The sequence below is a fragment of the Struthio camelus genome, chromosome 9, assembly GCF_040807025.1.
Source record: "Struthio camelus isolate bStrCam1 chromosome 9, bStrCam1.hap1, whole genome shotgun sequence".
Classification (NCBI taxonomy): domain Eukaryota; kingdom Metazoa; phylum Chordata; class Aves; order Struthioniformes; family Struthionidae; genus Struthio; species Struthio camelus.
In genome coordinates, this window is record NC_090950.1 from 5,009,063 (window position 1) to 5,034,789 (window position 25,727).

General features: G+C 55.6%; 1 protein-coding gene across 3 annotated transcripts in view; it reads right to left on the minus strand.

The window, feature by feature from the left end:
* EPHB1 (EPH receptor B1) overlaps positions 1 to 25,727 on the minus strand; it is a 129,580-nt gene that overhangs the window by 68,903 nt on the left and 34,950 nt on the right. For all 3 annotated transcript variants that reach the window (XM_068954879.1, XM_068954878.1, XM_068954881.1), the window contains exons 2-3: positions 20,408 to 20,472; positions 12,288 to 12,969 (exon numbers count right to left, since the gene is read on the minus strand). In XM_068954879.1, the coding sequence (XP_068810980.1) occupies positions 12,288 to 12,969; positions 20,408 to 20,464 (739 nt within the window). In that variant the 5' untranslated portion in view covers positions 20,465 to 20,472. The remainder of the gene's footprint in view (positions 1 to 12,287; positions 12,970 to 20,407; positions 20,473 to 25,727) is intronic.

A 25,727-nucleotide genomic window follows, 5' to 3' on the forward strand; every position in this document is an offset into this window, starting at 1 on the left:
CAAGGCGCAACGTACAGGTCTTTGCAAAGAAAATCTACTTTAATAAATTACAAAGCCTTAATAGCGCTGGGGCATGCAAACTCTAATTAGGGAAGCTGCACGCACAGAAAGACCGTATTAAAAATAACACTATTGAAATATCGAGTCCAAGCCCAGGTGGCGTGAGTCACTCGGCGTGCCAGGTGCTCATTGTTTGCAGTGAGGGGCCGAGAACAATGCGCGCGCCGGCCACAAGCTCAGTGGCATGCTCCCACGTGGGACCATGCCAGCCCCACCACTGTCGGAGAGAACGATCCCACCGGCCGCCGCACGGCAAAGGACCAAATCGCCTTAGCCACGACTACCGTTAAGGTTAGCGCCTGCTCTTCTGTTGAGGTCATATAAACAGAGCAGATTAAGAAAGCTGCTGGTGACCATGCACCTATGCTTAGAAACACCAGGAGCCCAGGACCGGGACATCAGCCTACCTAGGAAAGCTGAAGACCACGGGGAGCGCCTCTTCGCTCCACGTCTGGCACTTGCCGAGCGACTCGCCCACGCACACGAGTCACACAAGGATTTTTGCTCCTGGGAGAGACCTTGATATCATCAGCATCACAAAAAACAAGTTTCCCCAAGCACTTAAGCTACCACAGAAAGTTTCTTAGATTGACCATTAACGTGACAGAAGAAAGTCAACAGTTTTGAGGCAGATTTATTCCCCCATTTGTAAATAAGCTCATGAAAAAACCCTTGGAAAAAAATCAATGTGGGCTTTTTCTTTTTCTTTTAAGGCTAGAATCAATACAACATTCAAAAGTTCTCATTATAAAAAGGGAGGGGGGATATAAAAAGGGCACACGGTACTCTGAGGAGAAAAAAACACAGGCAGAAAAACGAAGCCATATCTCATGGCTCAAAGGTCGGTTTCCAATCCCTCCGACACTCAGTAAAATGGCTGTCCAGCCCGGAAAGCTGACCGCCATGGCAGGGAGCAGGCCGCACAGGGGTGCACCGCGATGCTGGACAGGCACGCGGGCACCGCTCGCTCCTCCTTGAAGCCAATTGCTCTTTCCTGGTGCTAGCCCAAGGAGGAGACGGATTCAGACGAAGGGAGCATCCCTACAGCGAGCAGTCCTTAGGGAAGGCACTGAAGGAGTCTGCTCTCCAGATCTGTACCTCTCCAAGTCACGGAGCAGCTTTGATCGACAGCTCGTTTCCTTCTTTCTCAACCAGCTCCACAATTAAGAGGTCTCAACAACTTCTTCACAATTAAGAGGTCCCAGTCCTTCTTGTCAGCCTCCCCGCGTCTCTTGTGTGCACCTCCAAGTGCCCCTCTCCTTGCTCAGGCTCCTAACCAGTGTGGTCAAAACTGCACAATAACTTGGGTTTGGTTTGCCTCATGGGGAACCACCTGATCCCCCTACTTCACTGACAGAGGAGGAGAAAAGGTAATTTTCTCTTAAATTCTCCCCAGGAGAGATGTATTCAAGCACTGACTGTTTTTAACTGTCAGCCATCTAGGACTACCTCCCCCGCTTTAGCACGTGAGCATGAGGCAACATCAAGAAGACACAGTCAGAAGGGATATGGACAGGTCAGAAAAAGCAAACTGAGATTCAATAATTACATGCAGCTCTGGGTCTGCCATAGCACACAATAAGCAAACAAATACATCCCAGAGAACATCTACAAAATACCCCCCGGGCATGCAGAACTTCTGAAACAGGCCAAGAAACCTCAAATCCAGACATCGCCAAAGCGGGAGAAGTGGGGACTTACAGCCACCTCCCCCAAATTATTTACATGTAAAATCCCCAAATGAGTGTTTTCCAAGGGCACATGGCTGACAAGGTAGGCCACAAGTGTCTAAAAACCTCTTTGGGTCCGGCTCTCACATCAGGAGGACCAGGCAGAATGCTAGCCCTGGTGGTACTGGGACAGGGGACTCAGCAGTGGACTCGCTTCTCCTTCCCTTCTGCTTCAAAGGGGGCTCAATCACAACAGTGCCACTCTGCGTCATCATCCATGTACTAACAGGAGCCCGCCTCATGAACCCCACCTGGGACATCAGAGGAGGAGAGCCTGGGAAGTGGATGCTGCAAGCAAGGTGATCCTCTCCAGCCCACACGAGCAAGGACCGTGCGCTACCTCCAGCGTCTGAACAAGGAGAGAGAGGGCCCGAATCCACTGCAGGAACATTCTGGCTCATAATGTCTAATTAAGACTTCCATTAAAACCCATCAGACTCATTAGAAAAAAAATTTAACAAGGTTTTCCTGGACATTTTCCTTATGAAATTATTACAGGTGTTAATGGATGTCTTCATTAAGGCATAATTTTAGAAAAATTATATATATGTGTGTGTGTATATATATATGTATATTTTTTTTTTTTTTAAGTGCAGTGATTAAAACATGTCTGCTACGCAAGTCTCACTGAAGCAAGGCCACCGGTAAAACTGGGCTTCCTGTTCCACCCAGTGGTGGGAAGAGGAACGATTGCAAGAGGCAGCATCCGAGCCCTGGAACAAAGGCGAGTGCCGCAACACCCGACGGAGACGGCTACGCTCGGGCCCTCCAGTCGCTTCGCAATACTCGGAAAGCACTTGCAGAGCTGCCATTTTTTCAGTGCTGAAGAGCAACCACCCGGCGTCAGCGACAAACGGCAATGAAGCGCTTTGGCTGCGCTGACAACAAGGTCAGATCGCGAGGACTAAGCCAGGCAGAGCATTTTGCGCGGCCGCAGGATGGGAGAGGTGGCAGAGAACTTTGCTTGGTTGGAGATGGTTGAAAAGAGCAGGGAAAGGCCCATTTCGAGCTGCTGGGAGGAGCTCTGAAGGTCCACTGCAAACCCGTGCTTGGACCTCCCACTGGCCCAATGCATGTCCGCACAGACTCCTCCGTCCGCTCTTAGGCCAGCTTTGGGTTTGCTTTGTTTGCTTGCGTTTTTCTAGGTGATGAAAGCGAAGGCCACTTAGGACATATTTAAACGGACTGAAGAAGTGTTTATACAGAGTGCTGCACTGCTCTGCTCGACCCACTACAGAACGCCTTTAGGACTTTTCTGTAGCTGTTACGCGGAGAACGTGCCAAGGCTGCACAGATACTCTTACTGGAGTCTAAATGTGGCTTTTGGGGTTTAGTTTGTCTGGCCAGGGATACCTGAAGTGCTCTGCTAGCTCAGCCATCGCTGATTAGTGCAGAGCAGAACATCTGAAACCATCGTGAACAACCACCGCAACAAAGACTCCTGCCCACCCAGGGTCACCAGGGGTATCCAGCCTGGCTTGTCGCACCATCTGTCCAGTTGGTGCGTGGTTCTCGTGTAGACCGGGATGGCTTTCACCAAACAGCGCTGCAGCCCACCCCTCGGCACCTCCAGACCCCAGAGCTGCCGCTTTGGGGAGCCCGCGATGCATCACGCAAGGGCTCACTCCAACCTCTAAAAGGGCACGTGGGTAAAGAAGCACCGGCGCGGCTTTGTTTTGCTCCCAAACCTCACACCGGCCTCTCCCGCGGCCCTGAAGAGAAGCCGACGGTCTGGCACGCAACCGTATCCCCGTGCGCAGCCGGCACGCAGGACCTGGACGCGTTGGGGGTCTGGTGGCCGTCGCCGCAGTTGCTTTCCGTTCAGCAGCAGGACCCGGCAGCGCTGCATTCAGATGCAAACCGCCCACGACACGCTCTTTGTGAAACCCACCAGGGACGGACAAGGGTCACTTCCCCCAGCTGCTCCAGCACGCTAACCCGGGCGCCCCAAAGCCAGCGAAGCCTTCCCGAGCGGTGCGCAGCCCCAGAGACCCCCCCAACGCGGCGGCAGGAAGGCCCTCCCCGGCACGAGCGAGACGGGGGAGCGCCGCTGCGCTGGCCCCGCTGCATCGAGCCCGGGCAGGCGGCTGGTGCTGCCGCCGGGACTCGGGGACCGCAGCGCTCCACCAGGCACCATCGGGTCCTCGGCGTGTTCCCCTTAGCTCTTCCTCCCGTTGCCCTGCTCTCCAAACCTCCCTAGCGCCCTTCCTCTTGGCTTGCTCACGTGTTGCGTCTCTCCTCCTCCCCATCGCCATCCCAAGGAGGGGCTTTCGGTGGAGCAGCGCTCCGGACGGGGACCCCTCGGTTTGAATCCCCCGGTGAGGACCATCCTCCAGGACTGGGGCTCTCGCCGCAGGGCTGCACCAGGAGGAGAAGGGGCGAGTGCCGTAGATCTCAAAAAAAAAAAAAACAAAAAAAAAAACCCACCCTCGAAAACCGGGTATTTTGTCCGTACTACGGACTTCACAGCGGGCTCGGCGGACACGCGAAGAGGCGAGGAAACGCCAACAGCAACGGCCCAGGGCCCGAGCCAACGGCCGTGCGCCACCTCAACTCCCATCGCGCCCTTCGGCCGGAAACCAAACTCCCATCGAGCCGCTTCGGCCCGCCGCAATTTGGGTTGGCAGGGGAACCGACCCCGGTTTCACCCCAGGAAAAGAGCCGGAGGAAGCGTCCACGCGTTTCCTGCCCGGTTTTAAAGAGGACGCCCGGGGTGGGGGACCTTCCCACCGCCGGCGAGCGGAGACGGTCAGAGAACAGAGGCGTTGCGAGGGCGGCCGGGCACGCGGAGGGCGACGGGCCCGGGGCAGGCCGCCGCCAACGCTTTCTTTTCGCTTCTTTATTCCCCCCCCCATCTATTTTCTACTGGGGGGGGGGGGGAAGTTTTCCCAAGGAGAAGAAAGCAAGCAACCCCCTCGCCTTTCGCTTCGCCGGGACCTTTGTCGCTCGTCCTGTCGAAGCAGGGCGCCGCCACCCCTCGGGGGGAGAAGCCTCCCTGTCGGCCCCCCTCGCTGGCCCACGGCAGCCATATTCCTCCCCCCCGCCCCGTCCCCCCCCCAACCCTTCTCGTTGTCTCCCGCTTCCCCTCGCGCTCCTTAGCGCCTGCTTTTTCTGCACGGGGCTTCACGCCGGCGCGCAGGGAGGAAGGCCAAGCCGGGAGGCGCGCGAAGGCCGGCGGCACCTTCTCGAGCCGCCCCGCGGGCCGCAGCCCCCCGGCGGGGCAAATACGGCGCCAGGGCTGTGGCAGGGCGGCAGCCCGGGGGGGCGCGCGGCGGCCCGGAGGGGAGGCTGCAGCGGGGCCGCTGGGGCCGACAGAGGCGACCAGGGCAGCCGAGGGACGGCTCCCCGCTGCAGCCGCCTAGGCGGACCGGCGGCAGGAAGAGAAAAGAGAAAAAGAAAAGGAAAAAGAGAAGAAAAAACAGAGAAAAAGGAGAGGAGAGAAAAAGGAGAGGAGAGAAAAAGGAGAGGAGAGAAAAAGGAGAGGAGAGAAAAAGGAGAGGAGAGAAAAAGGAGAGGAGAGAAAAAGGAGAGGAGAGAAAAAGGAGAGGAGAGAAAAAGGAGAGGAGAGAAAAAGGAGAGGAGAGAAAAAGGAGAGGAGAGAAAGGGAAAAGGGAAATAAAGAAAAAAGAAAAAAGAGAAAAGAGAAATAAAAACAAAAAAAGAAGAGAAAAACAAAAAGAAAAAAGAAAAGAAAAGAAAAAAGAAAATAAAAAAGAAAGAAAAACAAGAAAAACAAGAAAAACAGGGAAAACAGGGAAAACAGGGAAAACAGGGAAAACAGGGAAAACAGGGAAAACAGGGAAAACAGGGAAAACAGGGAAAACAGGGAAAACAGGGAAAACAGGGAAAACAGGGAAAACAGGGAAAACAGGAAGAAAAAGGGAAAAAAGGAAGAAAAAGGGAAAAAAGGAAGAAAAAGGGAAAAAAGGAAAAAAAAGGGAAAAAGGAAGAAAAAGGGAAAAAGGAAGAAAAAGGGAAAAAGGAAGAAAAAGGGAAAAAGGAAGAAAAAGAGAAAATAGAAAAAGGGAAAAAAGGAAGAAAAAGAGAAAATAGAAAAAAGAAAAAGGAAAAAGGAAAAAAGAAAAAAAGAAAAAGAATGAAAGGAAAAAGAAAGAAAGAAAAAAGATTCCCCCCCCCCCCCCCCAAAAAAAAAAAATCACAGCGCCTGTCAGGACGCCCACGCCGCCGCCCTCCCGCCCTGCTGCCGCCCTGCCGCGGGCGCCTTGGGGGCCGGCCCCGAGCGAGCGGCGCTCCTCGGCGCCACAGCCGTGCCCTGCCTTGGGGGGGGTGCCGGGGGGGCCACGGCAGGCCGGCACGCCGCTGGGCAGCGCGGAGAGACGCCGATCTCGGCCCCAGCGGTGGTTTGATTCGGGAAATCTTGACGGGTTTTTTTTCCCCCCCTTGTTTCAAACGTGAGCAAACGACTCGCGGGAGCATTACCGAACGCTCATAATTATTAAAAAATAAATAAATAAATAAAGGTGTGTGGGGGGGGGGCGCTTTACAAATCTTGCGCTCCGCTCTTGTTTTCAGCCTTCGGCGATTTATAAATAGAGGAACTCCATAATTATCGCCGGGGGAAGGATAACTGGGCGAACAGGCACGGGGCCCACTCGTTCACGCGGACAGCCTCTGCCCTCGCGTCCCCTCTGCCAACGCGGCCCGGGCCCGGGCCAGGGACAGGCAGGAGGGCGACGCAGGCGGGGAGACGCGGCCAAGAAGCCCGAGAGAGCATCGGCTGGAAACTCCTGACGGCGTCACGGCAGCAATTTGCCAAGAGCAGGAGGGAGGAAAAAAGAAAGGAAAAACGACATAAGAAGGGGGAAAAAAAAAAACACAACCCAACCTGTTCGCCAACACCTCCTCTCTGGTTTTTATAAACGCAAAATAAACACTCAGCCCAGCGCTGCGTCGGCCTTCCGGCTGGTTTCCTCAGCCGGCTTCTCCGCGCGACCAAGTTACCGCCTGCTACCGTAGAGGCGAAACCCGGCAGGGCCCCGGGTCTGCGCTAGACGCCCCGCTCCACGAGATTTCTGCCTCAAGCCGAAAGACCGTCCGTCACCCGCCCGCCCTCACCGGGGGAGAGCCAGCCTCCCCCAGGACCCGCATCCTCCGAGCGGCCGGGCCCCACGAATTCATGCCGGCGCTCACCGCGTACCACCAAATACGCGCGTTCCTAACTCGGCTTTACCCACTCTTCCGGCGGCGGCAAATAAAGCGTTTGCAAGTGTGTGGGGGGGTCCGGCAGCGCCAGCCGCCTGCTCCTCAACGTCAAAAAGGGGCAGAAGGCAGGGGAGCCCACGCACCGCCCGCTCGTCCCAGCGAGGCCTCAGCGCGTCGTCAGTAGGTTTCAGAGTCAAGCGCCAGCACTCGATCGTTTCGCTTGAGGAGAAAGGAGAAGGCACCCAGCCGTTCCCCCCGCCGCACCAGCGCTCCCCGTTCCTGCTTTGCCTCCCCCCCGGCACAGCGATACGTTGCCCCTCGGCAGGCCACAAAGCAAGGCCGAGAGATGGGGCAGGAACTCGGGGGGGGGGGGGGGGGCTCCGGCACCAAATGAATTATTCCTTTTTGGCTGCGACCACAGCCTCCATCGCAACCCGACCCGAAGCTCTGAGCGGCGGGCTCTCGGCGGCGCCCGCCCAGCCAGGCTCGCCGCGAGCCAGACCGCGCGCCGCCGTCCAGCTGGGACCAAGCACGGCTCTACGCACCCGCTGCGAGGCGAAACCCCGGATAACCGCCTACCGGGCGACTCGCCAGCCTGCGGCGCGGGGTTGGGAGCCGGCGCTGGGGGGGGAAACCGGGACCGGAGCAGATGCTCTGCAGCACAAAACCTCTTAACAGCCAAGGAAAGAAAGAAATACCCGGGCGGATAAATAACGAACAACTCCCTCCCCTCATCTTCACCTCCGGGCGGTAACGACCCCCGCCAAATCACTGCGACCCTAAATTAGGCCGACAGTCGCCAAGGGCCTTGCAACGCCCCCGGGGAAGGTTGCGCTCCGTCGCTGCCTTTCGCTCGGGGACTCGGCGCGAGCGGCTAAGCGCCGCTAAAAGCTGGTATTAATGAATCCCTAAGTGGCCCCGAGCGCGGCTGTCAGCGGGAAAGCGCGCCGGTCTACCAGCCCCGTGATGGGCACAGCCTGCATTTCGGTGGGTGGGAGGAGATGGGGGCGAGGGAGCTAAACAATCCAACCTTCCCCCCCCCCCCCCCCCCGCCCCCAAAACAGAGGAATTAAGCCCATTTTCTCAGCCTTAAAACACCGGGAATTCTTACACCACAATCCCCCCGGGCTTATCAAGCGGCTCATCTCCGGCGCGCGGGTCGACGGGGGCTGCGAGCGGGTGGCCTCCCGGGAACCGGTGCGGCGGGGGACGTGCCGCCCGCGCTGCCGCTTCCCCCGGGCACAACTGGTTTTCAGCCTCGTAAAGCTCAAGCTGCTCTCAACACGCTCCGTCTCCCACCGGCCAATACTTGGGAATGGCAGAAGCGGGCTCAGACCTCCCCCGGCGTCTCCCAGGGCCTGCGGGATGCAACGAGGCCGGAGAGAAACCCCGGAGCCGACACGAGCCTTTCACACCAGCCGCCCTTGGGCGCTGCCGCTCGCCAGGAGGGCACACGGCCACGGCCAAGCCCACCGAGGTGCTCCTGCGCCAGAGCGGGTTGCACGCCCTGCACCAGCCCCCACAGTCACAGAGCGGTTGAGGTTGGCAGGGACCTCTGGAGATCATCTAGTCCAACCGCTGCTGCTCAGGCAGGGTCACCTAGAGCACACTACCCAGGATTGTGTCCAGACGGCTCCAGAAGAGGAGCCAGGACCAGCTGAAGGATCTCTTCCCACCTCTCCTGTCCAGGAAAGCGGCTGATGAGGGATGACCCGGGACCAGGGAGCACTGCCTTCCTCCCCCAAAAGCATCAAGCCCAGGCTCTCCCAGGGCTGGGAAAGCTCGTGAGCCGGCTTCACCATCTTCTCCGCTCTGCTTTGGCAAGATTGGACATAAGTTCGCGGTCGAAGGGTGCGCACGAGCAACGAACAAGCCAGAGGCCAAGCCAAGGTCAAGCTTTTACCCAAACATAGTTAATTCTCCAACAGTCCTAATCCAATATCCTGACTCTTGCTTTTAGGATCATTTGCCCTGAGCTTCCAGAAGGCCTGGTGTCCTGGTCCTTGGCAGGGTTTAACAGGACTTTCAGATCTGCAGGTCCCCCTTACTGCAAGTCTTTGGACGTTCCTCCTGCTGCAGCGACTGGAAAATGGTCCCCTATAGGGCCTGGGAAGAGGGGCAGTGCCCTGCTCCGCCGGGATGCTCGGGGCAGGTATGGCGGAGGAGCTAATTCAAAGCAGGGGAAGGGAGCAACTTCCAAACGCGCACGGGGAACCTGCTAAACAGAAAGCAGCGCTCCGGATCGAGCGTGGCCGTAACATCTCCGACCTCTCTCAGCTAACCCGAGCGCTGGTCAGCAGGGTCGGCTGCAGACGCAGAGGTCTGCTCAGCCAACAGCTGGGCAGCTTTGACATTTGCCCGCTAGACGCTGTTTTGTGGTTCGCATGAGAAGAAGAAAAAGAAAAAAACAACAGAGACGGCCCTGTGCCCCCCCAGAGCCACTGCCGAGGAGCTCAGGTCCAACATGCTGGCATGGCGGGGAAGAAGGCCCAAGACCTCCACCGTACCCAGGCAGAGCCAAGACTCGCTCCCCTGTCCCTCACATCCAGGGGAAGCATCGTCAGCCCCCTTCCAGCCCAATTCTTCATAATTCGATTGCATTTTTTTCTTGCGCTATCCAAAAGCCTTTCTGCACAAATAGGGACCACTGGAAGAACGTGAACCTCTTCAATCCAGGTTCAGGGTTAACACCACTTTTATCAGTGAACCAAAATACTCTCAGGGAAGGACAAGCACTTGGTTGGTCTGAGCAGCGCTCTCCTGCAGAGGACAGAGATGCTCGGGACATCTTCCACAGCTCCAGAAGGTGGGAGACTTAACAATAACAAAACCTGAGGCAGTTTTACATTATTATTATTATTATTGTACGTTTCTGGCAAAATAGGATTATTTTTCAATTCCAGTTTTTAGCTAAAATTAGTATTTATTTTTGCACAAAGGAGGAAAAAAAAAAAAGTGATTTTTGCCATAAAAACACGTGGATTTTCTGTTTGTTTAGTCAACAGAAGAAAAACATCTCGCCAGAAACATTCCGGTTTATGAAGAGACCTTCCTCAAAAGGAGCACTTTATTTCCTGGCAAGGGAATAAAACCCCTTCCATCAAGAACACAATGCTGCTTTGGGTCAAACGTGTAACGCGAAGGAAAAAATAAAACAAATAACAACAACAACAAATACCCCACAGGTGTGCTTGTGCAATCCTGCTGCACGGCAGCCGCAAGAAGTGACGGCCGAAGGTTTGATACTGGGATTTATTCAAGAGCCTCCCATCTCCCAGCGCAGGCGAAGGCGCAGACTCGTGGCCGCTTCCCAGCGTTCGGAGCGCTGGCCTTGGAGCACAGGATTGCTCCCGCCTTCGTGAGACGGGAAAGCAGTTTTTCACAGTGAAAAACTACCGCTCCGCGCAGCTGAGAAACTAGGCGAGCTCCCCGGCTGGTTATATTTCTGCCCGTCCCACGGTGATAGATGGGATCGGGGTCCTTTTTAAGCAGGAAGCGCTTATTAAAGCCAACGAACAAACAAGTTTCTGCGTACCTTGAATCTCAGCTTTGTCGTCTTCCTTCATGCAGAACCACGGCTGCACGAAACACTGCGGCGGCCGCCTGCGGGCTATCACAGACAGGCCCGTAACTACCCTCCCAGTGCCGTCTGCACCAAAAGGAGAAGACAACCCCTTTTTCCTTGCTCCCCTCCCCAAAATATCCTACACGTCCCACCAGAACTTAAGAGTCACCTCGCAACGGCGTGACTCAAACGCTTTTGAAAGCGCTTTGACGGCAGCCTTTGAACATCTCCCTCTCCCGGGCTTCACCACGCGCGCCAGCACGACGAGTCCTAGCAAGACCGCCAGCAAGCTGCCGGGTTCACGTGACCCCCAAACTGCTTGTTCTTTGCCCAAAAGGCAGCTCCCGAGGGCCTCCAGGCACCTAGAAACAGAACCCATGCCGGCGCTCAGAGCTCAAAAGTGCCGCGAAAGGGGGCGAGCGATCCCCCCCCGTCTTGCTCGCATGAAAATCCTCTCTTCCTCCATCCCTGCCACCCGCCGGCAAACGCGAGCCCGCGCGACTCTCCAACAGCAGGAAGTCATAGCCACGGGCACGTGGTGCCACTGCCCTCCAAGCACAGGGCAGCTCCCGGGCCCCAGTGGCGCGAGGACTAAGGGATGCTCCACCGCATGCTCCACCGGCAAAATTAGACATTTCGGTGCAGCCCCCCACCAGGTCCCAGGACTCAACAGCGTCCTCCTTGCTTTGCTGCTGCCTCTGGACAAATGGAGGATTAATGCCCAAATCGGAGGCGCACGGAACCGTGATCCGGCAGAGCCGCAAGGCAAAGGCCACTAGGGCCGATACGGACTCGCTGCTCTCCGCAGGGAATTGCTGACCACGGGCAGAGCAGGTAAGCTCTCCCCGCTCACCTCAGAGCAGGACTCACATCAGCAGGACAAACACACCTCACCTGAAAAGCAGCCAAACAGCACGGAGAAGATCAAGATGGACCCTCATAGAGCATCTGCCAGCATCTTATTTTGTAAAGGAACATTTTCCTCCAGGAACATTTTCCTCCAGGAACATTTTCCTTATCCTCATAACCCCATCCACTGAGGAAGAGACCGCTCTGGACCCTCCAGACCAGGGAACAGGGCACGGGCACAAGTGCCTCTGCGCTCCTCATTGCTTCCAGAGCAACGCTGGGTCTGCTGCCCTCCCACGCTGAGAAAGGCGCTGGCTGCTCTGTGCTTATCGGCCATCCAAAATCTCCTAAGGAGCGCTGAGCATTGGATTTGACCCTTTAGGTGAGCTTCAGATTACATCAACAGGATCCCACGTTCATGACAGCTCCCCTCACACACACATAAGCTATGTTTACTGGATGTCTACAGGTGCTGTTTTCCATTGGCACCTTTCCTCCAAGGCCTACTTGCTTACCCACAGCTTCCAGGTAAGCATTCCCAAAGCCAGCACGTAGCTTACACATACGCGCTCCATAAAGACCCCACAAAGCTCCAGAATTCCTTATGCCCTGCCAGAAGCGACACACATCAGCTGTCCCGACCGCGTTCTGCGTCAGGGTGAAATACAAGGCACATCGCTCTGAGCAGTATTTCACCACTTACGAACTGGTTTTAGATGCCTGCTGCCATTCGTAGGGGAGAGCGCTCCGCATAGCTGCCCCCAAATCATTGCCTGGTCCCTGAAAGCCAGACCGCTTCACGGCAGGTAACTGGTGCAGAGCTGATTCCCAAATAGACACTGCTCACAATAGCTTGGCTGGGACAGACTACTCATTAGCAAAGCTAGCAGCAAACACTGCACGAGCAAGATCAACCTTACCTTTGCAAGCCACGTTGTTCTCCGGCTCGTAACCAGCCTTACAAGTGCAGCGGCCAATGGGAACCATCCATTCCCCGTCCCCGTTACAGTACAGTTTAATGGGCACATCCACTTCCTCAGCGTTGGGGATGCAGGTGCCCCGGGCAGTCACCAGCGAGGTGCTCTCTGCTCCTGTCATAGTCTCTGGGAAGATGGCAAAGTTCTGCACCACGCTAGGGCACTTCTTGAAGAAGACCCTGACTGACAACAGAGACATACAAGCCCCATAGTCCTGGAAAGCCAGGTAAAAGCCATTGCGGGTCAGGGGCCCAAAACTTCTCACTTCTGTGTTCACCTTCATCAACCGGCCCCCAAAGTCCACCTGCGAGAAGCTCTCGTCAGCAGCAATGGTGTCCACTTTGAGGTAGGGTGCCTCCGTCCAGAAGGCTGACTTCTTGGTGGCAATGACAGAGTCCGTCTCGTAGTAGTAGAGGTTGAAGGTCTCCTTGCAGGAGCCAGGAACGTTGGGGAGGCTGCTGCAGTCTCGCACAGTGAAGCGCATCTCGGTGTAAATGCGGTGAGCGCCGCGCCGGTTGATGAAGGTGGTGAGGAGCCAGTTGTTCTGGTTCGGCTCGAAGACATTGCACACCTGGTATGTACGGATGGTGTTCAGGTTTTCGTCGTAGCCACTGACTTCTTCCCACTGTAGAAAGGAGAAGAAGGAGGCTGTGAGAGGGAGGCAGAGGGAACGCGCACGGCCCAGGAGCCCTCCGAGGCACCGGTCACTCTAGACAGGGCAGGGCTGGGGTGAAAGGAGGACTTGTCTGGCTTCCACCTCTGGGACCACGGGACAAAAATCACAGTTTAGTTTCCTAATGAATTTAATCCTTGGGCCAAAACAGAAACAGAAGGGCTCAAGCCACAGCAGGCCACTTGCTGGCAGAGTCCCAAACAGAAAACACCTGATTGCCTGCTTCCTTCATCCCCTCGTCTCCTCAAATGTCCTTTCCATGTGGACAATTGCATTAGCTGCCTCCAGAAGGCTAGGAGGACATAAGAGCGGGAAGAAAGATGGTCCATGTACTCAGAAGCGGGAGGGAAAGCACCACCTGAGACTACCTCTTTATTCAGACCGAGTCAACGCCTGGGCCGCAGAACATGCGTGACCCCAGGCTCGAGAACAGTCTAACTTCCACAAGCAAAAAAAAGTAAAGTAAAACATAACCAAAGCCACACTGCAGCTGCGAGGGAGAGAATATAGATTTGCAATTCGATTTATAGAAGGGCATTAATATAATCCTGGCTACAATTTCAATTAAGGGACAGCAGCAAACTGTGAATAGTCTACGATGGCATTAGAGTCCCACAGACAGATTTACAACCTCATAATCCATTCATTTTAACTAATCCATGTTTACAGTCTCCTCATAACAGCATTATTCATATGGTAGTCTTCAAGCAGCACTGTGAATATCATGCATAATTTCTAGGAGTGACACTATAGAAACATTTGCGCACATTTACATACACTTACGTGGGGGGGCCCAACCGTGAACACCCACGTTGCAAAATAGGTAACGCTGAACTGCCCTGTATGTCAGCTCTTCCCGATGATGAAACAAGACCAACACTGTAATTTTGCAGATTCTGTCCTTTTCCATTCCCCTTTAAACAAGCACGTTCCTCATCTGCTCCCTAAGTTTCCACCTTGTGAACTGCAGCACTGATGTAAAAAAACGCTTTTTTTTTTTTTTTAAAGCGATCCTCTACCAGTACACACTGCCAACAAATGAGTTAGAACGTTTGCTCCCAGGTCTAACTATTAAGCTCTCGTAAGCTTAAGCAAAGATCATGGCTCAAGGTTGCGCATGGTTGTTAAGCGATGTTTACCAAACCAGCAATAAAGACAGGCAAACTCATGCATCCAGCTGAGCTCTCCCCCTCCTCATCCTGTGCCACGAAAGCAGTACAAAAATACGCTTTACACAGGACACAACGTGCAAACCCCAACGTCCTTTCGTTCTGAGGCACTTTTTCATACGAGAAAGCTGCAAAGCTCACCCGGACCAGCTGGCTTGGCATCATCTCCCATCCCGTTTTGAGCTTCACGTTGTAGGCCATCACCCAATTAACGCCAGACAGCGGTCTGCCTTTCAGCGCTCACCTGCCCGCCTAACATCAGCCCTGCTGCTCCGCCGCCTCCGCCAGGCTCTGCAGGAGGCATCTCCTTCCTCCAGCGCGGCGCCTCTCGCGCCCCAGCCCTCGCTCACCGCCTGTCTCACCCACGCGCGGGAGGAGACCCCGACCAATAGTCCTCTATTCCTGATGCATGTCAGGAAGCCAGCTCTTGCCACAGACCGTTCCCCAGGGTTTTTTGGACTGCCAACGGATCTTCAAAACTCAGATTTGGAGTCAAGACGTGCTAGCAGACCTTGCAACGCTTTAGGCGCCCAATGCACGGGGGCTCCCGGCGTCAGGTCTCCCGGCAGAGGAGCACCTCAGGAAGGAACAGCCGCAGTTTGTCACGGTGAAAGCTGCAGTTAAAATGGGATAGAGCCCACAAGAGGGTCTCACCCACAACGCGTGGGATGTGGCAGGTATGCCACGCACCTCCAGGCCGTGGGCTTGCTCTGCTTTGAAGGAACCTGCTACGGTAACAGCGAGGACAAACAGAGCAAGCCGGGACTCAGCAGTTGCAAAAGACAGCAGTGGAGCAGAAGCCTGCCTGGACCTTCTGGGGTTGTCCTAGCTCCTACGGGAGCGCTGCCAGAGCGGCTCAACATGCTCTTGCCTGAACAGCCGTTGGTCAGCGCTCCAGACTCAAGACAACCGAGCGGCGCGCAATGCACAGCCGGGGCAGAGGGAGAAAGCCGAGATCCTCCTACGGGAGCGAGCGCAGGAGAGCAGCCCAACGCGCGGCCCCCGGCGGCAGCAGCAGCTCTGCGGCGCCGCATCCCCGGGGCCAACGTTTGCAGGGCGGCTGCAAACCCGGTCGCGCAGGGCAGAGCGCGAGGCAACGCCAGGTCTCAAACCCTCCCCGAGTCTGGGGCCAGCCCCGATGCTCCCGCAGGAGCCGGCGGCGGGCGCGAAACAGCAGCCGCTCGCTGCGGCTGGAAAACCCCGTGCCGCGGCGACAGCAGCTGCCGCTGGTAACGCTCTAACGGTGACAAATGCATTGTTTCCACAAGATCCCTCTAAATAATTCGCGGGGAGCCGGGCATTAAGGCAATGTTCTTCCCTGTCTCGCCTGAGATTTAAAACACTTCCAGCTGGGAGCCCACGTCCTGGCGGCTTCCCAGCCCCTCCTACGCCCGCAGCAGACAGCCCGCCGCCACCGCGCGCGGAAAGCACCCGGCTGGCAACAGCCACCGCTGTTGTCCCCCGCTGGACCAGCCCGCAGCCCAGGCACCGCGCGCGGCCCCCGGAGGTGCGAGCTCCCCAGGAGACCACCGCAGAGCCCGCGTGCCACCCCTGGGCGTACCCACGCCCGGCGGGAGCCCCACGCGACGCCCGCCCTTCTGGCTGCCCACCTCTGAACCTCCCCATGGCCGTCCTGGAGTCCTCGACGGGCCATGCTCCACGTAAAACCACAATCTTTCCCGGGGGGAGATGCACAAGAAAGCAAAGCTCACGCCTTCCGCGACGGCCAGGGAGACCGCTCTCATATTTGTTTGCTGCTAATCCATTATATGAAAAAACCCACAAATGCAAAGAAAAAGAAACCCAACAGTAACCATTCCTACTCCTCTCCTGTCCCCCTGCCTTGTGCAGCCCAGCGCGGCAGCCGCTCGGCTGGCACGCAGGAGAAGCGAGACCAGTCGGCAGCAGCGAGCGGGCAGGAAGGGGCCACATCGGCTCCCTGAGTTCGGCTCAAACTCTCCCTGCGCAGCGAATAACCTAGAGCGATGCCCCCGGCCCCTACTCGAGACGCGCTGGCGGGTCAGAGAGCCGGCATCGCAGAAAGCCCACGAATCCTTCCTGTCCTACACCACTTGCCACAGTCAAAACGCTGCATCTCCCACAGGGACTTTCTTCTGCCTCTGGCAAACATCGGTTTGAAAGCATCCGTTTCCTACACGTTTGCCCAGCTCCTAAGAGTCTGCAGCACACCTCTCCGAACCCCACCAAGCACGAAATTCCCAAGGTAAGGGGAGACAACGTTTTTTGGTAAAGGAAGACTAAAGACATGAAAACACCAAGTAAATTCGCCGTCTTCATTGGGTTAAACGCAAGCAAAAAGCCACGCGTTTCTCAGCAGGACTACATCGGACCGAGACGCAGCTGAGGCTGCTTGGGTGAATTACAACACTGCGAACCCTCCGCGGCACCCGCTGCTCTGGACAGCCCTGATCTGAATATTGGCCGTTACTGCTGGACAAGCCAGGAAGTGACACAAATCTGCCCTCAAATATTTACTGACAATTATTACATTGAACAAAAACCTGAAACTCAGTGCTGTAGCTGGATCGCTTACAAAGACGACGGCATGTTTGGAAGGAGAAAAGGACGTTGCTCGTTTTCAGCTGGCGTGCAACCTAGGCCCCCAACCTGACGCCACTGATCCAGTCCAGGCCAGCCCAATGCTATTATTAGGTCCATGGTAGCATCTGTGCTGCCCACACTTCAAAAGGATACAGAAAGTTCAAAAAATATTCAGAAAAGGGCTACAAGAATTTTCTTACGGACTGGAAAACTCTTCTAGGTGAGGGACTAAAGAAGTTCATCCCGTTCAATTTACTGCAGAAGAGAGTAAAGTATAGGTAAGGAGTCCTTTAAACCAGCATAAAAAGCAGTGCCCTATCCAAAGGTTGCATACCCGAGCTAGCATCAGATGAAAAACAGTTAAAACAAAAAGCAACATCCACTTTCTAAACAGTGAGCTTGGTTAACTACCGGGCAGCCCCAACAGAGCTAGACCTAACAGTACCCAAAGAAGATAAATTTCTCTTTAGTCAAAACAGAAGTTACAGTCTCAGCGCAGGCACGGAGAAAATGTTATGCATTTTATTTTAGTTACGTATATACACACGCGTTTATTTATACGTGTTCACATATACATATGTTTATTTAATTGTATATCCATGGGTAAAGTTCTTCCATGGTTCAGGTTTGTCTGAATTTCAGACTGAATGATCAGACTGAATGATCAGAAAGCTGTTAAAAAAAAAAAAAAAAAAAGGCCTATTCTCCCCCAATTTTGCCAGTACAGTTTACCTGGGTCCAAATTTTTCAAAACCTGTAAAACAGTGTTTCCAGGGCCTCTTACATACCTGGACAGGATGTAGTGTCCACTGCATAGCCATGATACTGTTTTTTTTTTTTTTAATAGCTACGCCACGTAGGTTTGGTGACTCTATGGAAGCCACTTTCTTTAAAAAAAGTCTGGCCAAGCCAGCTGAGCCCTAATGAAGACTCTGGCTCATAGGCTTTCTCATTTGGTGCCTCTCATATGGTGCTTCTCATATGGGGATAACACGCATAACTAAAGAAAATATATTCGGTTTTTCTCCGAGGTGTTTATCCGCCTCTTTATTTCCACTGACTGAACGGAGCCATCCATCTCGCAAACCAACCACTGGCCCAACCGAGTATCACCCCCGCTGCTGTATCCATCTCTACCCAACCTGCTATCTATCAGTCTGCAATGCCTATCTATTAAGCTCACACCCGCCCTTCTAACTGATCTTCTTCCCCCTGTCTGCTCCTGTCTTTGTCTATCACTTTCTCTGTCAGGGGAATGTGAGTCAGGTTATTTTATGCTTCCATTCCTCAAAGACTTGTATTATATAAAAAAGATGTTTTAAGTGCCTCGGGGTGTTTTGTTCCTCATTACTTCATAAAAGTGACATTAATAGCCAGGGAAGAGCACTGCTGAGTGCAATTATGGATGATGTTCCAGGTATGAAAGCTGTTTTGAGCCTGCTAATGTTTCCTAATTACAAGCCTTTTGGTACAGAAAAAGAGAGCACGCACGAGCGGAGGATGGGGAACGGTGACTTAGCTGAACGGTTTACCTGGAAGGCAAAACACAAGGGGAAGAGGGCACTCAGGGACCCGTCTGGATGGATGAAAGCTCTGTCTTCTCCAGACACTGGGGCCAGTTCACAGAAGAGATGAGTTTGAAGAAACACAGCCCCGCGTGCTGGGTCAGAAGCACCCTCCCCACCGTACAGCTCGAGATAGCAGAGACCAGCAGTGCCCAAGAGCCCAGGAGATGGAGCGCACAGCTACATGCCGGCAACAGAGGGATACGTCCCACCTGGACAAGCCAGCGAGAGGCAAACGCTCACCCTGAAAGGATCTGCTGGGCTGCCAAGACAGTGCACGGGCTCAAAGAGAGCAGGACCGGGGGCAAGCTGCCTTCTCTTAACCACAGGGAGGCCTGACCTAGGGCAAAAGTACTGTCGTGACCCAAGAAGCAGGACGCAAGGAGCAGCTAGCACCACATCTGGCTTTTGTAACACTTGGGCTGAGGCACGTTGGCCAAGAGTTTCCAAACTGCTTTTGGTGCCTCCAGCTTTAACCTCAGAGGTGTCAAAAGGCTACATTTCCAAAGATACCCTGCCTTCCAGCTTGGAAACGACACTGAGCTAACCCCAAAGCAATGCCTGAGCAACAGGAGCTACTTCCCAGCTGGGCCTGGACTGACGAACTTCTCTTGCTCTCAGGAAGCGGTCACTTTCTAATGCCTCTGCTCAAAAGACCTACACAGCATCAAAAAAAAAAAAAAAAACCTGACTGCATTCAGTCTCTGAAGAAACCTCTCTCTTCTCTGGAGGGTCAGAATAGCCCCACAAAGCATCAAGGATGTTCTCTGTGTCTACAGGCAACGCTATGCAAGGACATCTCCTCCTCCGGGATAGGACTTCAGGGAAGCGGGCCAGCGCCCATTTCTCCTTTCAGGTAGGTGCCAGGACAGCCAAGTGGTGCTGCCTCCACGTATGATGTGCCTCAGGAAAAAGGCTTCCTCGGCATTTCTTCCTCTCTTGCTGCTAGCCTGGAATCAGACAGCTGGGGAGGTGGGCAGCTGTCAGGGAGCAGCTAGCCTTCCATCTTTTTCTCCTTTTTGATCTCGTTCATTGAGTCGTCAAAGGTTTCTTGCAAGGGAAGGGAAAAACAGAAGGGACAACCTCCCTCTCGCTCTTCTCTCCTGCCCCCCTTAAGACCCTTTTCTCTCTGCTGCTGCACTGAGACTGGTCAGACTACATCCCTTGAAGGACAGAGGCATTCAAAAAGACCTGAGAAGCAAAGAAGGAAACAGTATCATCTCTCTCTCTCTCTCTCTCTCTTTCTCTCTCTGCCTTCCTCCCCACCCAGGAATAAAGTGTTCTCTGCAATTTGCTCCCATGAGAGGTATCTCTCCTCTGAATAAGTAATATATTAAGGATTTTCCAGGGTTGAGGACTTCTGGAACAGCGTTTACACTGTTATCCCATAAGGAAGGCTGCTTGGGTCTGCACCTTCTTCTGCAGGCTGATGTCTCCTGCGCCAGCTGGCGGCTTCCGGGAATCCCTGTCTTTGCCCAAGCGAAGGAGGCCACCAGCATCCTCGCCTCCCCTTCTCTTGCCCCACACTCCCCCTACTCCCCGACACCCGGTCTCACTGGCCTCCACCCCGGTTCTCCTGCGGCTTGGGAGTCAACGCACCCTCCCACGCGACACTCGGCACTCGGGAACAAAACTCCGGTTTAGGAAAGCCAGCCCCTTTCCTGGCAGGCGCGTGAAGAGTCAGCGGTTTTGGGGAAGAGCAGAGCCACCTAAAAGCAAGCAAGCAAAAACACGGTAGAGAGCAAAAGCGGCTCCAGCAGAGTCCAGAGTCCCAGAGAGTGGAAACCCTCATAATCCTGGAAAAAAGCCAGCCAACACCCTACCTATCCCTGCCGCGGGCTGTGACGAGGCGAGAAATTGGCTCCGAGCTTGGAGCCACGTGGGTGCATGGGCTTCCCAGCAGGGACTCCCCCCCGCGAAGCGCGTCCGTAGGGATCCCCCAGCTCCCCCGGGGAGCCAGCGAGCCCCCGGCCCGCGGCAGCGCCGTCACGAGCCGACGGCAGCTTTGGCTTTGGAAAAGCGACGTTTCAAGAGAAAAACCTGCAAGGCCTTACAAACGCAAAGGCCGGCGGCAGTTTTGGGGTCACCACTTACCCCCGAAGGCGGGTTCGCAGTCCAGCCCAGCTCAGCTGTCGCCGTCCGGGTATCCATCAAGGTTTCTGAGGACACACAAGAGAATTAAAACAAACGAGTCACTTGAGGAGCTGTCAGCGAAACCGTAAGTGTGCGAGCGCGGCTGGGCCCCAATGCTCCCCGCCTTGACAGCCGTAGGAAACCTCCCACTGCCTTCAGCGAGCGCCCAGGCCACCTTCCGAGCCGCGCCGAAATAACGCGACCGCGAGCCGCATTCGCTCCAGGTTAAACGGCGCCGGGCCAGACTGCCTGCAAACCCACCAGGGCGTGGATTTATATTCGGAAGGAAAAAAAAAAAAAAGAAGAAGAAGAAAAGCGCTGTATTGCCTGCACAAGCGCCCGTTAAAATCCCAGTTGCGATTTGCCATTAATTCCCTGGAAGCAGGAGGAGGTTGGGAGAAACCTCTCCCGGGGGGAGGCCGAGGCCAGCCCAGGCGCTTCCGCGAGGCCGGCCCGGCTCGCCGGCGGCTTCGCTCGACGACGTTACATGCCCCGTTTTATGTACTGGCATCTGCCTGACGCACTGAGCTGCTGTCGCGCGCGGTTATTATCTGGCAAAGTGATTTCCAGTGCATGAACAGAAATCAGATCGCTGCAGTGGCGTTCCTCTGCTGGGGGTCCCCTCGGCGGCGGGTTTGACGGGAAATATTAAAAAGCTGTAATACGGCTGACATTCCCCTAATTTTTTTCTTTTTTTTTTTTTTTTGGTAAAGCGCAACAAGAAGAACGGCGAGACCAGTGCCTCGGCAGGCAGCGCCTTCCCCCTTCTCCCACCCCGAAGGAGACGTCGGGCTCTTCGGCCCCAGGCAGAAAAACCGGGTGGAAGGAGAGAGAGAGAGAGAGAGAGACGGACGGTCGGGAAACAAGGCCGCCACGCAGGCGAGCGAGGAAACCCGGCCAACCGCGGGGCCAGAAGGCGCTCGAGACCTCGGGAAGCTTCCCGCCCCGAGCAAGCGTCGCTCCAGCCCGAGGACCGGCGCCTTCCCCCCTGCGAAACCCCGGCTTTCCTTGCACGCCGCCTCCTCCGACGTACAGGGCTGGCGGCGTTCGATCGCCGGGAAGGCGCTTCCAACGGGCGCTTCCCATTGGAAGGATTTTCACCCCAGCAGCTCCCTTCCTGCTCAACGGCCCCGCGCGGCGCTGCCCCCGGGCTGGGGAACGGCCGCCGCAGAAACGGCAGGCGGGAGGGCGCTGCCGGGGCCGGGCGGGAGCGATGCCCTGCAAAGCCAAGGTCCCCTCCTGGAAAAAAAAAAAAAAAAAAAAAAAACACCCTTTTCCTCCTATTCTGTTCCTCCATCGCCCCGCAGCCCCAAAGCCTTTGTATTTTTGGAAAGCAAAGAAGTACGGCCAACGCCCACGCCGCCGCACAGCGGCTCCCTCCCGAAACAAAAAAAAACCACACACACACACACCCGCACGGAGTTAAATCCTGCCTTTTCTGCTCAAACTCCTCCTGAGCTACCCCAAACCCTCCTGAGCTACCCCCAAACCCCAAGGCACAGGCACCAGAAACGACTCTGAGGAGCCACCTCCTGCCTCTGCATCTCAGCGCTGCCCCGCGCCCCATCTTTGAATTTCATTTCGCTTTCCGGGACTGGCGCGCGCCTTTCCGGCTGCGGCAACCCAAAACTCCTCCATCAGCGCCCCCCAGGTGCCGCGGCCGGATCTAAGGGCAGAGCGGTCACCGCAGATTTCCGACCGCGGGTTTTTCCAAGGGAGCGAGCTCCTCTAGAGACCCCGACCGCTCAGCTGCGCCTTCACAGCGCTCAGCGGCAGCGACGCCCGGAGCCGCGGCCACCAACAGCTCCCCGCAGGTCTCCGTTTCACGCCGACCCGAGCTCTCCCGACAGCATCGTCCAGGCACGAGCCCAGATTTCAAGCCAACCTGTGCTCCAGGAAGGATGCTCTCCCTGGTCAGACGGCCCGTAACCTCTGCTCCCGACCTTCTGGACCCCACGGCACGCTGTGACCCCCCAAGGGAAGACCCTGCAGGGATGTTTGCAGCCAAGCAGCTTAGGCGTAAGGCTTACAAAACCCGGTAAAACCCCCTCCAGGCCGGGAGGGCTACACACCGCTACGGGGCCAGCCGGGCCGCAAGGATGGGCAGGGGGGCGAGAGGACGCCCCCGGCTCGGCCGGCACCGCGCCGAGCGATCCATCACCCGGCAGCGGGGCCAAGGAGGGGAAGGCGGGCAGGGGCCAACGTAAAATCACTTCCCTCAGCCTGCTAACGAGAGGATTACAACGGCTCCCAGGCTGAGCGTCATCAATCAGCGGCGCGGCCTCGCAGACACCTCGCCGCCGCTCCGCTTGCCCTCGGCTTCGCTGCGTTTCCCGCTTCCCTGCCGGTCTCGCCCCTCCTTCCCTCCGGAGCATCCCCCTCCGTCTCACGCAGCCGCTCTGAGCGGCTGCAGGTTCCCGCAAAACCCGTGAGCTGCGGCCCTTCGCTTCCCGTCCCGGAGGGATTAACGGGGCAAAGAGCCCGCGCTCTTGCAAAGCTCACGCTGCGTGAGCTGCCTCGGCGCGCTGCCTGCCTGCCTGCGGGAACGCTCTTCGCCTGCCTGCTCCCGCTGTAACAACACGCTTCGCTGTTCGACCGTCGGAAAGCTGCAATGCTCCTTTTTCACCGCACCAACCAAGAATACGCTAAAAATCAAGAGCGAAAGAAAACGACGCAATCAACTGGTAGAAAAATAAGCCAGGAAAAGCCAGTTATCTCTCTGGCTCAATTTACGCACAACCCGTTAGTACCGACGAGGCTTTTCCTCTTCATTTAATTTTTCCGGGGATCTTGACCGATTTCCAGAGGGCAGGTTAGCTGCACCCTGTCTTGGCTGCCGACTCCCTCCTGCCCCCAGGGAAGCCATCTGCAGAGCTCAAACACTCCTCTCCTTTGGGCTTCGAGCTCATCCAGGCAGTGGGACCCTCCCCACCGCCCATCACCGGCACACGGGGCTGAGCCGGCGCACAGACGGCCCCGCACGCTCATCCTGCTCTCGCAGGACGTGCAGAAGGTCCACAGGAACGTGAGACATCTCGTGATCCCGGCTCACACCGCAGGCTGCCGCGCCAGCCTCGGTCCCCCGGGTTGGCCTTCTGGCTCTTCTGCGTTAAGGAAACGGCAGTGGGCCAGAGAGGGGCCCAGGTGAGACAAACGTCTGCAGGCCACCGGTCAGCCCCGAGGGAGGCGTCTTGGGCAGATGGGGTGACTCTCTCCCTGGAAATGCTCATCCTCCTCCAGATGGGCCAACCAGAGAGGGACCAAAATTACCCGAGGCCGAATAGCTGCGAGGTGGCTAGAGCTGAGCGTGGCAAACCCCACGCCCTGCTCTGCCGGTGGCCGAACTCTGATGGCTCAGAGAAAGCCAGGAAACAGAAGGAAAAACACGTCAAGGCCAGTCAGAAGAAGCCCTGAAGTAGGACATCCATCGACTTACACCATTGCTACAGCACGAACAGAGCTGAACGCCAAGTCCCCTCTCGGTGCCTCGCTGGAGGCAGCAGCAGGCCCCCAAGCCCGGATCTGCAAGCCGTGCACACGGCAGCAGCGGGCTGGATTTCAGCGCGCCTGTTCTGCGTGCCATTAGCAAGTGCAATAATGGCATGTTGCAGGTGATTAATAAGGCAGGTATTGTGCAGACAATAGCATGCTATCAGAAGTAACGCTTTTGTCCTCGTCAGGAGCAGAGGTGATTGGCAAGTCACGGAGGGCTTTGAGCGCAAGGCTGAGCTATTGGACATAATGTCTCCCTGTGCCTCCTACATCTAACACAATATTATTAGTCGTGTCATATGGAATTCGTGTCACATGTCCTGTGGCGGCTCTAAATCAACGGGACAACCCCCTGCAGCGAGGTTTAGCCCTTAAACGATATCGCTGCGCTTCCGCGGCATTCAAGACGTTTCCTTCCGTCGGCGTTCTGTACAATACTATATCCCAGCGCAGGTAAGAAGTGTCTCATGGCGAGAGTGACACACCCTGAGCTGCTAGACTCCATATCTTTACTGGCATGCTATTTCATCCCGATCATAAGTTTACCTAGAGAGGTTTCATCAGGAACAAATGTTCTCTAGAGGCTTTATCTGTGTGCCTGGCTCCTTTTCCTCTTCATCTGGTGCTTGTGCCTCCAAACCACCAGCGGATCTGTTCAGTAAGCCATCTGGAAGGCAAGCTCGCTTCCACAAGCTCAGGCAGACACACCGCCCCTCTCTGCGAGGCTCTGCCTCTGCTGGGCAGACTTCTGCCCACCCTGGAGACTCCTCCTCGCAGGAGTCAAGGGAAGCTGCAGATTGCGGAGGTCCCCCCTCCGAGATGGACACGCGGCCCTCCATCTGCCACAGGACCTGCAAGCAGAAGCGGGACGGCAGGGAAAGATCCTGCTGGGAGTTCGCCTCTCCAGCTCCAAGCTGGCCACTTCAGGGGACTCTGGCAGGTTAGAGACCTGCAGCTTTCAAGAAAGCAGGGCGTGCCCTGGAGCCTAATCCAAACTCTTCCAGGGCACATCTTGTAGGCGAGAGATACCCCCTCCATCCCTGGGGCAAGCAGGGGGAGGAGGAGGAGCAGCAGCAGCAGTGAGGAGAGCTACCCAAACTCTTTCACTACATCTCAGGGAAAGCTTGGCTTCAATACAGCTCCAGGACTGATGGGCCTGTCTTAACTGTAGAAATTAAACTGCCGTACTCTGCTCTGCAATACCGAGCTATCTCTACAACCCCGCCTGCTCAAAAAAAGCGCTCCTCAAGCAATTCCTTCCACGTCTAAACGCCCGTGCGCCTGCTGCAGTGATGTGGATGCTCAGCAGAAGCACCGAGGGCTTGCTCGTCCAAATACTCTGCCCCAGGAGACAGCATAACGCGTTCACTTAGAAGCGGACAAGTCCACTGTTAGGGACTTGAGCTTCCACTGAAAGCAGCTGACCACGCTGTAGTGGCTGAAGGCTTCGCCGAAGAGAAGATGAGCTTTGCTATGGAGAGCTAAGCTCTGTTAGAGTGAAGAATCTTCAGCTGTATACAGTAGATTTTCTTTAATGGACACATTACTTTAAACTAAGCCTTCACCATCTGCTCCACTCCCTAATTATCAATACAAAAACAAACGTCTACTCACAATTACACTAGTAACAAGTAAAGATGCCAGCAATTAGAATGCACGAACATACTCTTTGTGGAGCAGAATATCCATCTGCGATGTTATTCTCACGTTCCAGACACAAACCAGGCGGGGAGAATTCGCTGCTCTTGACAGCGGCGAGTTGTCTTCCCGGGCTTGTATGGGCTTCCCA